This window comes from Zalophus californianus, chromosome 13, assembly GCF_009762305.2.
Source record: "Zalophus californianus isolate mZalCal1 chromosome 13, mZalCal1.pri.v2, whole genome shotgun sequence".
NCBI classification, from domain to species: domain Eukaryota; kingdom Metazoa; phylum Chordata; class Mammalia; order Carnivora; family Otariidae; genus Zalophus; species Zalophus californianus.
In genome coordinates, this window is record NC_045607.1 from 84297572 (window position 1) to 84312845 (window position 15274).

A 15274-nucleotide genomic window follows, 5' to 3' on the forward strand; every position below is an offset into this window, starting at 1 on the left:
ACAAAGAAGATAGCTAGTTCATAAAGAAACACTAATTTCTCCAGCATTAGTGGGGAATTACCCACCATGGGGATTAAGAGATGAGTGCCCTTTTAATCAAAGGATGAGAGACCCGCCCTCAAATAACTGGGGTTGGCTAAGGGTCTCACCCAGCTCAGAAGAGCAAGCCCGCAATGAGAAGCCATTCCTTCCTGCATTACACAATGCTGTGTTTTTAGGTTAATCCTCCAAGGATATTACGGTAACTTCCAATGGTTAATGAATAGCTTCTAAGTGCCTGCTTCACTTAATTGTCCAAAGGCCAGTTGGTCCCAGAGCATATAAAGCGTCGAGCTGGCTAATGACAGCATTCTCTCTGAGCGAGGAAGCAGGGGAGTGGAAGAGTTCCAAAGGAGCAGGGATGCAGAACAGAACTAGTCTCGTTCTCTGTGCCCTTGCTCTCCTGATGGGCTTCCTGATGATCTGCCTGGGGGCCTTCTTCATTTCCTCAGGATCGATATTCAACTGTCGAGGGAAACTGATCCTGGCCTATATGCTTCTGCCACTGGGGTTTGTGATCCTTCTGAGCGGAATTTTCTGGAGCACCTACCGCCAGGCAAGGGAAAGCAAAGGGGTGTTCACCCATGTGCTCAGAAGACACCTTTCTCATGGGGCACTTCCCCTGGCCACAGTTGACAGGTATGTACGGGGAAGCCAGAGGATGAGGAAGGCTGCAATGGGGCCGGATTCTGGAAAAGCAGAATGAACTTAATCCCACTGTGGAGAAATACCCATGTCCTGCAGGGCTGTATGTCTCGAACTGAAGTTTTCCTGTTGGGATATTACTCTGGGCTTAGTCCTTAGGAAGAATGGTGTTGCCTCTGGGGAAAACCATGAAGTAGAGGGTATTTAGATCTGAAAAACCACTTCTCCCCCCCACTGAAAACCTACCTAAGCCAATAGAAGAGGCCCAACTCTTAGGTTCTTTTTTTGTATCATGGAAGCTGTCCTTAGAGGCAGATTGTGGTGAGTTATTGCCCATAATCCGGCTACCAGGTTATAAGGAAAGGAAGTTCCAGACCAAATTCTGCCATACAAATGGCATTGTATGAACAAACAGGCATTGAATGAGTCCTGCAACCTCTTCATGAACTCAGTGAGGTCCCAGCTTACCGTCTTTCTAGGTGTTCTGATCACACCTTGCATGACAGATTTATTCAAGGCAAGGCAGTTAACATTCCAGTGGTAATTTGGTTAACCTTACCACCTCATACCCATTATGATGGCTCTTACTTATAAAAACACACAGAAAACAACAAGTGTCAGCAAGAATATACAAAAATCCGAAACCTAGGGGAGACCAGGTGGCTCAGTTGGTTAAGCATCTGCCTTTGGTCATGATCTCGGGGTCATGGGATCGAGCTCTGCATCGGGCTCCCTGCTCAGCTGGGAGTCTGCTTCTCCCTCTGCCATCCTCCCCCCCCTCCCCCACCGCTTGTGCTCTCTCTGGCTCTCTCTCTGTCTGAAATAAATAAATAAAATCTTAAAAAAAAAAGTCCAAAACCTTGTGCACTGCTGGTGGGAATGTAAAATGCAGCAATCATTTTATGGGAAATGGCATGGAGGTTAAATACAGAATAATTACCATTCGATCCAGCAATTCTACTTCTGGGTATGCAGACAAAAGAATTAAAAGTGGGAACTTGAACAGATAGTCGTACACCAGTGTTCATAGCAGTATTCTTCATGATAGCCAAAAGATGGAGACAACCCGAATGTCTGCCAGTGGACGGATGGATAAACAAAGCGTGGTCTATCCGTACAATGGAATATTATCCGGCCACAAAAAGAAGGACGTTCTGACACGTGCTAGAGCATGGATGAACCCTGAAGACATTATACTAAGTAAAAGAAGCCATTCACAAAAAGACAAATACTGTACGATTCCACTTACATGAGATATCCAGAGCAGTGAAATTAATTCATAGCCAGAAAGTGAACAGTGGTTATCGGGGTCAGCGGGGAGGAGGGAACGGGGACTCATTGTTTACTGAGTACAGAGTTTCAGTTTGGGATGATGGAAAAGTTCTGGAGAGGGATAAGGTACCGAATGCCACTGATCTGTACACTGATCTATACACAGTGGTAAATCTAATGTTACATATATTTCACTACAATAAAACAAAATTCAGTTCACGTTATGGTCAGTATCAGACAACCAAACGCTCCTAATTCTTGGCTGAACACAGGACCATTTAGGGATAAAACTTCAGGCATCATCCTCAAGACACAGGCTGTAAGACTCCATAAATTCTTCTGCCCTCTACATCTAAAATATCTTAGGTACTCCACGTATCTTGAATATAAAAAATTTTACCCATGAAGGTTGATTTTTGACATTATTATGCTAATTAATAAGATGCTAATTACAATAACCAACCCCCATTTCCAATGTTTATTATACTAGCTGGCAAGGTCTCTGGGTTTGATAAAAGATTAAGATAACTAAAGTGATCACGGATGGTGCTTCTTGAGTGATGATTTGTTTTTTCTTGTATAAATGTTAGATGGTTGCCTCCAGAGTGTGAATTCCTGATAAGAGTAACTGATTGCAGGGACGCCTGGGTGGTTCAGTCGGTTAAGCATCTGCCTTTGGCTCAGGTCATGATCCCAGGGTCCTGGGATTGACCCCTCTGTCAGGCTCCTTGCTCAGTGGGGAGTCTGCTTCTTCCTTTCCCTCTGCCTGCCGCTCCCCCTGCTTGTGCTCTCTGTCAAATAAATAAATAAAATCTTTTCAAAAAGAAAAGTAACTGATTGCCTACAGGAGGCAGCTTAAATTTACTAACATCACACCACGCCGTGCTATTTCAAAGGGATCTGTGATATGGCTATCGTGACACCCCATTGAACTGTCTCTTCCTATTGCATCTAAGAGATGCCCAACCTACCCAGAATGGCCAGGAAGTCAGTCAAGAAAAGGTTGCATTTCTCAGAAGCATATGCATTCAAAATGGGGACCCATATTGAGGTGTCGGAGCAAACAAGTGTGCAGTGGTGGACCTCAGAGCCCTGGGAATGTGAACCGGTCGGGGGGCAGATGGGACTGGAAGAGCCGGATGGGATTTGGGGGCAGGTGGCCGTCATCCTGGAGCCTTTCAAATCACTCCAGGGAAACAGCTCACCTTTCTGTCTTCAGTGTCTTTACAAGTGTGCCCTGTGACACTGCCTTGGCTATTCTGAGTGAAGGCTGAGATTTATGCCGTACAGTAGACCACTCCTTCAGCTATCTGGCTTTGCGCCTGGTAATATTTGGAATGGAGCTGTGGCTACAAGTGGCGGGCCCTGTTCTGTTGTGGTTACACACCATAAACACTCCCCGTGGGCACAGAGGGATTCGCTCTATAAATACACAACTCAATCAAGCTCACCTTCACTCTTCCTCACCTCATACCACCCCCGGTCCCATTCATGGTAGAGAAGCCAGAAGGATTTAGTAATTAGCAACATTGGGCAAGATGACCAATGAATACATCACCTTTGGCATGAATGGCTCCTTTTGCCATTGACCTTTTGGCATGGAAAGGGCTGCCAGTGAGATCTACATGAAGTTGTCAATTGAAATGGTTTGAGAAATGAGTATGTTTTTTTTGGAAACTAGTCACTGAGACTTGAAAGAGTGAGAAGAAAGAAAGAAGCATCAGATACAGTTGAGGAGACAGAGCTGGGTTTTTAAAAAGTTTTATTAGAGCGCCTGGGTGCCTCAGTTGGTTAAGCGACTGCCTTCAGTTCAGGTCATGATCCTGGAGTCCCAGGATCGAGTCCCACATCAGGCTCTCCGCTCAGCGGGGAGTCTGCTTCTCCCTCTGACCTTCCCCCCTCTCGTGCTCTCTATCTCATTCTCTCTCTCAAATAAATAAATAAAATCTTAAAAAAACTAAATAAATAAATAAAAAGTTTTATTAGACTGTAGTTGACACACAATGTTACATTGGGTTCAGGTGTTTAACAGCGATTTGACAAGTTTATACATTGGTTTTCACTCATTATTTTGTTGGCTAGGAGGATTTGAAACAGTGAGCATGAATGAGGTGTGTGTGAATGGGGACAAGGTCATGGATGGACTAACTGGGTGTAGGGAAGTTGAACAGCCGAGGCCCCCCCACATCCCTCACCCTGGTGATGATCTCACACTAAAAGTCCCTGGTTCCCATGAGGGAGAGAGAGGAAATAGCTTGGAATAACCCACTGGGAAAAACAGGACTATAGAGGCACACATCCGATGGCTGATAAGGAGGGTTTTGCTGGAAGAGCGGCACATTTTTTTTAAACTGGTGATGCCAGGGAAGAAGTACATCTGTTTCAAAATCAATGTTTCTTAACAGTTTCACTTCACACAGTGTGATTTGAGAGAGGCAGGCATATGCCTCTTTGGCATTAACCACTTAAATAACACATGTATGTTTGTGGCATTTTGATCCCCAGGCCAGATTTCTACCCTCCTGCGTATGAAGAGAGTCTTGATGCCGAGAAGCAACCTTGTCCTGCAGAGGGAGACGCCTTGGATGTACCTCCACCTCTGTACACAGAGATGGGCCTTGAATTTGAGGATGCAACGGATGCCCACCCTGAGGCCCCACCTTCCTATGACGAGTCTGTAGCAGGTGGGGTGCTGGCAGCCACACCATTGCAAGATGCTGAGGGGCAGAGCCGGGGATGCTGAAGCAGGGGACACGCCCTCGTGCTCAGGATGCACCTTCATGGGCTACAGCTGCTGATAATAAACGTGGCCACTGGACTATGGGAGGGAAAGCGTCTTCTGGGACCCCCAGGAGTGCCTGCCGAGGAGATGCTGGGGATGACTGCCGTGCAGTTCCACCGATGTGCTTGGCCTGAAAGGGCTCCAGAAGGGTGTGGTCGGCAGCCGGCAACATTTCAAAGGATTCGCACTAATCCCAGCCCAGGTGGGCTTTGGGACTGCTTTTAGAGCTCTGCTCCAAGAGGCTTTTGGCTCTCACTCTCAGCCCGCAGGGGGAAGGAATAGGTGCTGCTCGTGGGGCAGCCAGCCACCTTCAGGCACTGCATCACCCAACAATCGCAAAAGGAAAGCAGGCTGGAAACAAAGGGTCATTGTGGTTTAATCTGCGGCTTTGGTTGGCTGGTGTCACAGTTCTCTCCATTCACCGTATTACCAGAGTGGCACCGTAATTCGCATTGTGGGAGGTGTGCTCTTGGAAGCCATGAATGTTACTTCATACTACTTAATTTTAATTATGTGTATTTTACTTCTACGTGGAAAACAACTACAATATTTCCTTTCAAAATGGCTCGAACACAAAATTTTCAATGAATATCTTAAAAACAGGATGGTTGTACAGCAGAGATGACAAGGTTTCTTGGAGACTCGAGTGGGACAGACATAACACTTAAAATTCATAAGACAGAATACAGAGGGGAAAACTGTACTAGTCATAAGTTGTATTAACATAGATTTTGACGTAAATATTCAAAGGCATTAAAATATCCATGTGTATTTCAACAAATCCCCCCCCACCCCCGCAAATCTCTAGCATCTGAAAGAAAAGAGACTATATTGTAGTACTTTGATCCTTAACCGAAAATTCTTGGGGGTCTCAAGATACAGACCCATATGCATTTTTAGACTTGGGACATTTATTTTAAAAACCACGGATTCGTCCTCAGCTGTATTATATTTTATTACATGTTTTAACACACGAGGACATGTTGGGTGGCAGGGCAGTGGGAAGAGAGGCAGCCTGATGTTTTAGAGCTTGGACAAGAATCTTCATCTGTCTGGGCCTCAGTTTCTTCCTCAATCAAGCGAGGAATTTATGCTACGATTGTTATCTAACAATTAGGGAATGTCTTTTATATGACAGGTTCTGTGCTGTGAACTTTTTTGTGCTTTTTGTTTAGCCCTCATTATACCCTTCAGAAGTAAGTGCAATGGTTAGTCCCATTTTACAGATGCATAAACTGAGACTTTGAAGGCATTGAGAAACTTTGCCAATAGCGTACAGTTGTTTCCAGTAGAGGGGCGTGAGTGTATTTACTTCAAACATTTGTGCTAGGTTAGCCCTGTCTTAGCTCCCTTCTCCCACGGAGCAGTCTGGACTTCTCTCCAGATTCAGAAAGTGGGCCCCATCAGGAAGTGGAGCCCCAGGATTGGTACAATACCTTACAACCCTTGGGGAAGCCAGAGAGCTTGCTCTAGCATTCTCTTTTATATTTTTTAACTTAAAAAAGACTTAAAATTTTTTCATTGTCGTTGACATATAATAGGGTTCTCTTTTAACATGTAAATACGCCCTCCATGTTTTCTGCCTAGGAGCTTGGCCCCCACCTCTTTGTGCAGTTTCCTTCTCTCTGATCATTCCATCGATGATGAATAGTGGCTCCTACTGGTGACAGGCAGCCCTCAGTGAATGGGCACATTCAGTGCCCATTTGAATAGTGGTGGCGAGGATGAAGAGCTTTCAAGGGCTGTCAAGATGGAATGGGGCCTCCATGGCCTCCTCTTCCCATTTTTGCCAAGTGCACAGATGAAGCATGTCCTGACAAATACGCAGGAAGCCACATGAAAGGAAATCCTGGGTCTTTTACATGAAACATGCATTTGGGCATCTGGGATTTGAATCCTTGACCTCAAGGGCATAACTGGATATGAAGGTCACTCATGGCTGTCCAATGGGAAGGTGACCATTTCTTAGCAATGCAATTTATTGCATTGCAATTTATTAGACATCGCATTTCTTAGCAATGCAATTTATCTCTTTCTATCCCTCTACTGAGATTGTTACCCTGAAATTTTCTCTGGGGTCTGAACACATCCATGGGCCTTAACCAACTCTGTCACTAGGCTTTCATCCAGAGTTTGCATTTGTCATAAATGGATTTTTCCAACTTCTGGTAGTCATATGAAACATGTTATTTTTGGTTTACATAAGAAAATTGTTTTGATCTCTTTACTGCAGTAAATTTTGTACTTAAACTTCCCTCTCTTTCATCTCTGTTTTGTATCAGAAAAAAGAAATCAATAGGGGAACGTAGTCAAAGATTGATTCTCCATGCAGAACTAACAAACCATCCAGATGAGTTCATCTTTTTGAAAACCCAAACATTACTGAACATCAACTATTGATTTCAGAAGATAAGCCAGGTGCTTTCTGAAAAGAAGTACTACTAATAGACATTTATTGCTTTTTTGAAAATAGATGTACTCTGAAGCCACCATCAAGGACATGGGTGTTACTCCAAACAAATCCTACCTTTGAGAGGCCCAGCAATTAAAACCCGCTGGGCAAGGCAGAACAAAAGCGTTCTGTTGTGCTTAATAAGAATTCACTGGCCACTCCTATGGTACTTACTCAAGGAGGCAGACATTGTATCCAGTCTCCCTCTTTAAGTTTATGGTACATACAGTTAGAGGTGATGGATGGAGAACCACAATTCCCTGAATGGCAAGGAGGGCACGGAGACTGTGAGAGAACGAAGAGGCAAATACTCACTACAGTCTTTGCTCATTCCCTTCTCTCACACGGGAATGGTAGGCTCACCTGTCAACGACGATGGGAAATTCTCGGAGGTGATGGCTCCTCCACTATTTTCATCTTACAACCTTCCTCTGAGTGGTGGCTCTAAGTACTCCCGCCATCCCCCAGAAGGTGAGCATGACAAGGTCAGTTACAGAATACATTATGCTGCATCTTTTGCGTATCTGAGATGTAGCGTGTGTATTTTTGACCTCTCCACTCCAAAACGCGCAAGTACTTTTACTGGCAATTCTACCCATTCCTCAAGATTCTACTTAAACACAGAGTCTTCGGTGAGGTATCTCCCCAGCTTGCCCATATTGCAGGGCACCTACTAGGTGCTAAAAGTCACGAAAAAAATGATAAAGACATGGATTTATAATGCATACCTTCATCATATTCTATAATTTTCCATGACAGGTTAGGCTGATTCACATACCAAGTGGGCCGCGAACTGCATGAGCCATTTCCACCGATAAGGGCTCCAGCTGGTGGGAGTGGGACAGGCATCCACTAAGCTCTGCTGCCTCTGATCATCTCTTGCTGTCTGTAACTGTTGAAGGGCTAAACACTGGTTTACTGGCAGTTACATCATTTCGAAAGGTGCACGATTTCTCAGGCCCTTCTCCACTCCGGGAGGGAAACCTCATCAAGGCAGGTGTCTGGGATGTCAGTGTCCACGTGTTTCAAGACTACCCGATGCATGATCAAGCAATAAAATGGAGTCACCTGTTGGGCACTCCCCTCTCCCGCAGGTGCTTTTCAAATTCCCCACACCTGCCATGGCTGATGGCTATCACTGCCAAAGTAAATCCCATGCCTTACACGGACCCACAGCTGGCCAATCAGAAGTCAGCACACCATTTTCCCCGGGGATGTCTATATTACCTGCAGAGAACACTGGATCGGCACAGCCAAGCGTCAGCCCACTGTGCCGCCGTGGGACTGGTCATCGATCTGAGGCTTCCTGTGTAGAAAGCCTTCAGGAAGGGGTGCCTGGGTGGCTCAGTCGTCGTTAAGCCTCTGCCTTTGGCTCAGGTCATGATCCCTGGGTCCTGGGATCGAGCCCCGCATCGGGCTCCATGCTCTGCGGGAAGCCTGCTACTCCCTCTCCCACTCCCACTGCTTGTGTTCCCTCTCTTGCTGTGTCTCTCTCTGTCAAATAAATAAAATCTTAAAAAAAAAAAAAAAAGGCTTCAGGTCATGTCCAAGCCTGGTCAGCCCGAGGTGCCATAAAAAACTATTTGTTCTGTGAATCCTGTGGATAGAGGCTGCACCTTGGATCAGGAATACTGGATAAACATTTCATTTTTTTAAATTTTTAAAAATTTTTTGTTATGTTAATCACCATACATCATTAGTTCTTGATGCAGTGTTCCACGATTCATTGTTTGCGCATAACACCTAGCGCTCCACGCAGAACGTGCCCTCTTTAATACCCATCACCAGGCTAACCCATCCCCCCACCCTCCTCCCCTCTAGAACCCTCAGTTTTAAACATCTCATGTTAATGATGGCTCCCTGCCATGTTCAAGGTCAGCTAATGAACCCAAGAATCATGAATGAGGCAAAACAATTTTTTGTTCTAAGGGACTGGTGGACCCCCGGTAGGATATTTAGAATCCATGGTCCCGTCCCCTGAAATGCCTCCCTGGCACATATACACACATTTCCAAACACTGCTCTGGTTGGGAACCGCTGCATTGTAGACACTGTTGCTTGTCATTGTCCTGGGGGCACACGGTGTCGCGAGTGAATCCCTCGATATTAGCCCATCACAAGAGTGGCCCGGCAGTTGCCACACTCCATCCACCCTCTCCTCTAGGACTGTCTTCTGTGGTCCCCACAAAAGTCTCGGACCTCTCCAGTCATTTACTCTTAAGAAAGGCTGGTGGCTGGAGCTTCATCTTTAAGACATAAAGACCATTACGTGCAGAAGAGTGACTTCCTGCCTTCCACCTCTCCCAAGGAGAAGACAAGAGGACTAGCAGGCATAGCTCAGCCAGAGAAGCTCGGATTTTATGTAAAGCAGAAATAATACCTTGGCAATGTGAATCTGAGCAGGTTCCCGAGAGAAAGGCTGTGTCCCAGAGCCACCACAGGATCTCCCCTTGGCAACCTAGCTAAGAAAAAGCTCTGTAAAAATCGGTGGTCATGCAGCTGCTTCTTTCCGTAGCTGGGCCCAAACGTGTGCTCCACCTGCTATTTCTACCTCTGTGCCTCCTGCACTCGCGCTCATCCGCGCCATTCTCTCCCGAGACCCAGCGCAAGCCTCCCCTCCAGCCATCCTACCTCGCAACTCTGTCTTTGCTCTGGCTACGTGGACGCCTCGTGAAATCACATACGTAATTACAAGTCTCAGGAAACTCCACTCTTCGGGAAACCCCTCAAGTGCTTAGTGTCCTGCCATCTCAGAGCTAATCCCTCTGCGTGTTCCCATAGCACATTGCTGGCGCCTCTACTAGAACATTCACGTCCTCCCGCTTCTTCGTGTACGTATGTCCTAGCCTCCTGTGTCCACATTCCAAACTCCTGGGAGCAGGAATCCTGTTTTGTGTATCTCCTCGCTGCATCACAAACAGGACTCTGCAGAGAGTAGTCGTTCAACCAGCGTTTGTTGAATGAATGAATGAATGAATACTTGGGCGGCTGGGCACACAGGCTGGAAATAAAAAAAATAGATTTTTAAAATGTGGATTACCTTACATTTGAACTTTGAAACTGGAGATGATTCAAAGTTCAGCAACTTGAGAAAAAAACACCTATTTTCTGACCTGGAGCTAAGCTTTAGAACGCATCCAACTGCACGGACCCACACAGAGCCGAGCAGTAAACGGACGGCCACCACGGACCCCACGTAAAGCTTTAAGGCAAATGACATGCATGGTTGATAAATTCCATGACTTTAGAATCTCTGCTCGAAGCCACCCTCTGTGATTATGAAACGAAGATACTTACGATGAAAGACCAGTTGCCAATTTTGTCTCTGCTGGCTCCCAAAGGCAGTTTTGAGCCATCTGCCTTTTCTGGTCCCACTTACGTAATAAATTCCCAGGTCCTAACAACGAAAGCCAGCCCTTGCCAGTGTTCTGAAAGACAGACTTATCAAAATGTGACCACCCATGGCAAGACAGACACGCAAAAATCCACAATCCATGTGTCAGGTTGAAATCAGGAATTTCTTTTTTATTGGCTACTACATGTCGGAGCAAGTTTCTGACAGAAGCAGAGATAGAAAGTGGCCACAAATCCCTTCCCAGGAACGTCTCCCTGCTTGCGCTCATCTTGACTACAGCAAAACCCCCTTGCTTCACGGCGAAAGAGCACCACGTCATCTGTGCTAATGACAGGGTGAGTGAGAGGGTCGTTCCCAAGGAAGCAAAACACACGCAAACAGGTCCCACGCACCGAGTGTCCCAGCTGGGTGCAGACAGAGGCTGCTAGAGCTGCAGTATCCTTCTCCTGGGCACGGCGAGCCGGCTGTGACCTTCTGGTTTCCGGCAGGGGTGCCGCCCTCCCCCACCCCTATCTCATCAGGTCCTTAAAGACCACCAATAAGGTCTTCTTCCAGCAAGCACTCTGTTCTCTACTTTGCTAGCATTTCATGGTCTCCTTCTAGAGCCACTGTAAGATCTGAACTGGGTCTCAATGACTGCTTTAAAACAGGCCCTTACTGGGAGATAAGGGAGTGGAGAGAAAGAGACATAGCAGACATGGTGGTATTTTGTCTTCCCAGGAGGAATGAATATAAACCCCTGTATCACGCTACGGGATGTCGTCAAGGGAGGGCCGGTGAAATGTTAAGCATTCATCTGCAGCGTCCTGCCAAGAAATGGCTTTCTACCTGCACAATGAATGGCTGAATTTGAAGGAATGCAGCCGGCTTAAGAGCTAGAATAGTATTATTTACAAAACAAGAGAGGTAAGCACCCTTGGATGTGTTTCGTTGAAAGTGTGCCGTGGTGATCTGGAGAATGCTTCCGAAAATGTCAGAGCAGGTGGCACGGGCACTCGGCAGGGGATGGGAGGGAGTGGGCCATCCGGTGGCCAGAGGCCGTGAGGAGTCCCACACCGTTCCCCCTGGGAGACTTGACCCCGGATGGAAAGCTAAGGCCTCCACCACGCCAAGGAGAGTCTTCCTAGGTCTGCCCAGCGGCACCCGTGGCATGCGGGGAGCCTAATTCTGGCAGTGCGCTCTGTGCGTGAGTTCAGAACCTTTCCTCACCTAACACCATGATGGACACCTTCCCGGCCCACTTACTCTTTCTCAAAAGGTGAGGGTCCTTTGTGTGATAAAATATAGATACCAAATGATAGTGCAGCTTTAACAGACAACTGAAGACACTGTTGCATTTGGAAGAACGGACCCAAACCCAAACAAAACAGATTTTTCTCTCTTCCCACCACCCCTCCCCCACCCGCCAGCAAATTATCGTGTGTGTGTGTGTGTGTGTGTGTGTGTGTGTGAGTTTCAAAGTCATAAAAGGCACAAACAGGTAGCAAGAAGGTGTGGGTGAAGTGTCTCCCGCCAAGCGCTCTCTTTTGGCCCTGGTGACTGATCTTTCCTCCATTCAGGTGATGACTGTGGGGCCCCTCCGGCCGGTTCTCTCATGAATCTGGGATATTTTCAGCGCGATGGCTATAAGAGGACTCAGCACGGCCTGGAAAAGGAGGGGAAAAGTCTGTGAACAACTCATGTCAGTCACAGGAGGGCCACTGTGATTGGTTTCTGTCACAGCATCTGGATTCAACTCCAATTTGCCGCTTAAAGACAGAGTTCCCACTGGCTGGAAACCTGTTCCCTAAACCCTGGTTCCTCATCCATAAGAGGAGAGTAGAGTGGGTAGGGCGCGGTGAGGGGGGGCGCCAGGGGAGGAGATGGTCTCCAGAGTTTTGTCCAGCTCCCCCAAAACACCGATCTCAGACAGGAACCCACCAACTCAACTCTTAGAGCACCGGGGCATTTCAGAGCTTTGTGAATTAAGGAAGTTCAGAAAACCCCCCAGTCTTCCTCTCCTACTCTCTCCCTACAGCATGTACACCCTGCCCAGACACGTACACGCATGAGAACTTGAGGGAACACACTCATTCTCCAGCCTAAGACCAGAGGCCTGCAGAACCTACTATCTTGATGTTTCATAGAAGACAGACCAATCCATGGGCTAGTGCTGCAGAAATATCTACTCCTTTCTTCCCATCAAATAACACGGTGGCTCATGAGGTACCTCCGTGTCCCTCAGAAGGAGGGGGGTTTAGAAGCCTAAGGAGTAGATTCTCAGAAAGGCAAAGGACATGGAGAGGAGAATCATTTCTTGCCCTCTAGCTGCTAATCATTTCACAGGAGTGAGGCACTGTTTTCCAAAGTGTGGAAAACATACTCATACACACAGACGATACGGGAGATTGTTTTAGATGGTGCGTGGACATGACATTACCTACAAAACAGTGAGAAAGTCACCCCGTTTTCCATTCTTCTTCCATCCAAGAGGATGGAAGAATTCCATCGAATTCATCGACGGAATTCGATGGAATTCTTCGAATTCTCCTCGAATTTCACCGAGGAGAAACTCTGTTGGCTGCCAATCTTTAATACATGAACCCAAACAGAGCATGCCTCAGGCAAGGGTAACCTAGATGGAAGGTAATATCACCGTATATCTTAGTGAATTCACTTTTGTGAATTCAATTTTATTTATAAAGGGATACTGTTTTTTTTTTTTCACATAGATGCGAACTTTCTATAATAAACAAACAGATTCAAGTGAAAACAATGTAAGTCCATTGAAAGGACAAATCCTAATACAGGGATACTCATGGAAGAGAAGTTTAGGAAATACTAGCAGAAGGGAAGAAACCAAGATACCATGTTGAGAAAAATAAAACCTGTCATTTTTGAGAAGGGAGAGGGGGATTCTGCTACTTGCAACCCTCCCCTAAGCCTAATAGGTGCAGGGGATGAAGGGAATGCATGCATTCTAAGCAGACAACAAGAGCACAAGCAGAGGCCCAGGGTCTGAGGACCAAGCACAGGCAGGGCCGTGTGTCCTGAATGGAGTGTATACACATGGCAGTCCTGAGTAACAAGTGAGCAAGCCTTGTTTGGAGGGATGAAAACGCCAGGGCAAGGCATGAGGATTCAATTCATTAGGCAAGGGGACATGCTGGAGTTGTCTGAGTTAAGGGGTGACATTATCAGAGCTGTGCTCTGGAAAGATTGTTCTAGAGGTAAGTCCAGGAGTTTAACACACTTATGGCTAAATGGGTGAAATCATCATACTCTGTGAAGATAACCAGACAGAGAAGCTCAAATATAATCTTGGAAGCTAGAAGGGAGATGAGAATCTTGAGCCATTTCATCACAAGTGCACAAGCCAACTGCACTTCCCTCTCCTTCCGTATCCATGAACATGGCATACAGAAACAGAAGGTTTTATGTTCTTTTAATAACACTCCTGGTGCCCAGAAAAATTTCCTACTGGCACATTCTGCGAGGTCATATTCCACGTGATGCCCATATAGGGGCATCTGGATCCTTGAGGAGCCAAGCATCCATTTTGTACGGAAATCAGATTATTAGCTTTCGTTGCCTTTCCTGTCTTCTCTTCCCTCTCCTCACACCCCCAGGTTTTTTGGGCTACATAACTCTTCATTAACACCTATAAAGGAGGTTAAATAAGGACAGAGAACAAGAATGAAGTGAAAACTCAATCACTTTAACTGAGGCCCTGGAGGGCAAATAAAGATAAACTTTATCCCATCTATTTAAGAAAATGCAGTGAAATTGAATTTAAACTTAAGAACTGAAAAATTAAGACATGTTTTGTTTCACGTCATTGTGAATTTCAAGATCAAAGACTTTCAACTCTACATATTTAAGTGACGGTGGCTATTGGCAAGAGGGAAGGGAAGCACAGTTTTAACCAGTACCGTAAACCCTGCCCGAGTTCTCGTAATGGATTTCCACCGAACTCGGAAGATACAGCTCTGCTTTCCATTTCTTCTGTGAAACATCCTGATTGATGTCCATAGCACAGGAGCTGTCTGTGAACCAGTCCGTCTCTTTCTGATATGCTCACCTACTGCCTCCAGCAGCTGAGTTATGTGCTTATCAGGAGTCAGCTAAATTTGTTCCTCACTACGTAACACACGAGCTCTTCTGAATAGGCACTTAGACTACATGTAAACCAGTGAGATATGAGTATACACAGGAAGGGTTCTTTCTATGAAAATTAAGTGGAATGTTCTGGAAAGAATTAGGTAATGGCACTTAGCTACTCCTGTGAAATTAGTATGAGTGAGATACAGTGAAGTATTGGAGAGGAATAAAAAAAAAATGTCTAGAAAATTCTTTCCTCAGATTGCTTCCTAAGTGTCTTTAAGTTCCCGCTCAGTATAAAGAAATTAAAGGTGAACATTACTGATGAAATATGAATGGGAATCTATTCAAGAGAGATAATGACAACACAAAACAGTGTCAGGATTTTTGCGGTCCTGTTTTTCTTCAGAAATCACAGCTTTGATACATGGGAATCCCAGACTCTCCTCTCCTATCATCCACCATCCACCATAGAAAGGAGCAAGGGGAGATGAATTATCCTGAGACAACTGGAAAGGCCCTCAGAATCGGGAGTGAGATGAGGAGTTAACAACGAGAAGCCTGTGGCTGTGAGATATCTGAGGTAGAACTGGAAGCACAGAGCTCGAGAAGCAGAGAGGAACACGGGATGATCTAGTTTTGAGATTCT

The 15274-nt window shown here is 46.0% G+C and overlaps 2 protein-coding genes across 3 annotated transcripts in view; one reads left to right on the forward strand and one right to left on the reverse strand.

The window, feature by feature from the left end:
* Window positions 1-350: 350 nt before the first annotated feature.
* Window positions 351-6988, forward strand: TMEM252 (transmembrane protein 252). The gene is made up of 2 exons (XM_027614335.2): window positions 351-678; window positions 4462-6988. Exons 1-2 carry the CDS (start codon window positions 401-403, stop codon window positions 4697-4699), a joined length of 516 nt encoding a protein of 171 aa, XP_027470136.2. The 5' UTR covers window positions 351-400; the 3' UTR covers window positions 4700-6988.
* Window positions 6989-10689: 3701 nt separating this feature from the next.
* PGM5 (phosphoglucomutase 5) overlaps window positions 10690-15274 on the reverse strand; it is a 209583-nt gene continuing 204998 nt past the window's right edge. For both annotated transcript variants that reach the window (XM_027616806.2, XM_027616805.2), the window contains one exon: window positions 10690-12190. In XM_027616806.2, the coding sequence (XP_027472607.1) occupies window positions 12101-12190 (90 nt within the window). In that variant the 3' untranslated portion in view covers window positions 10690-12100. The remainder of the gene's footprint in view (window positions 12191-15274) is intronic.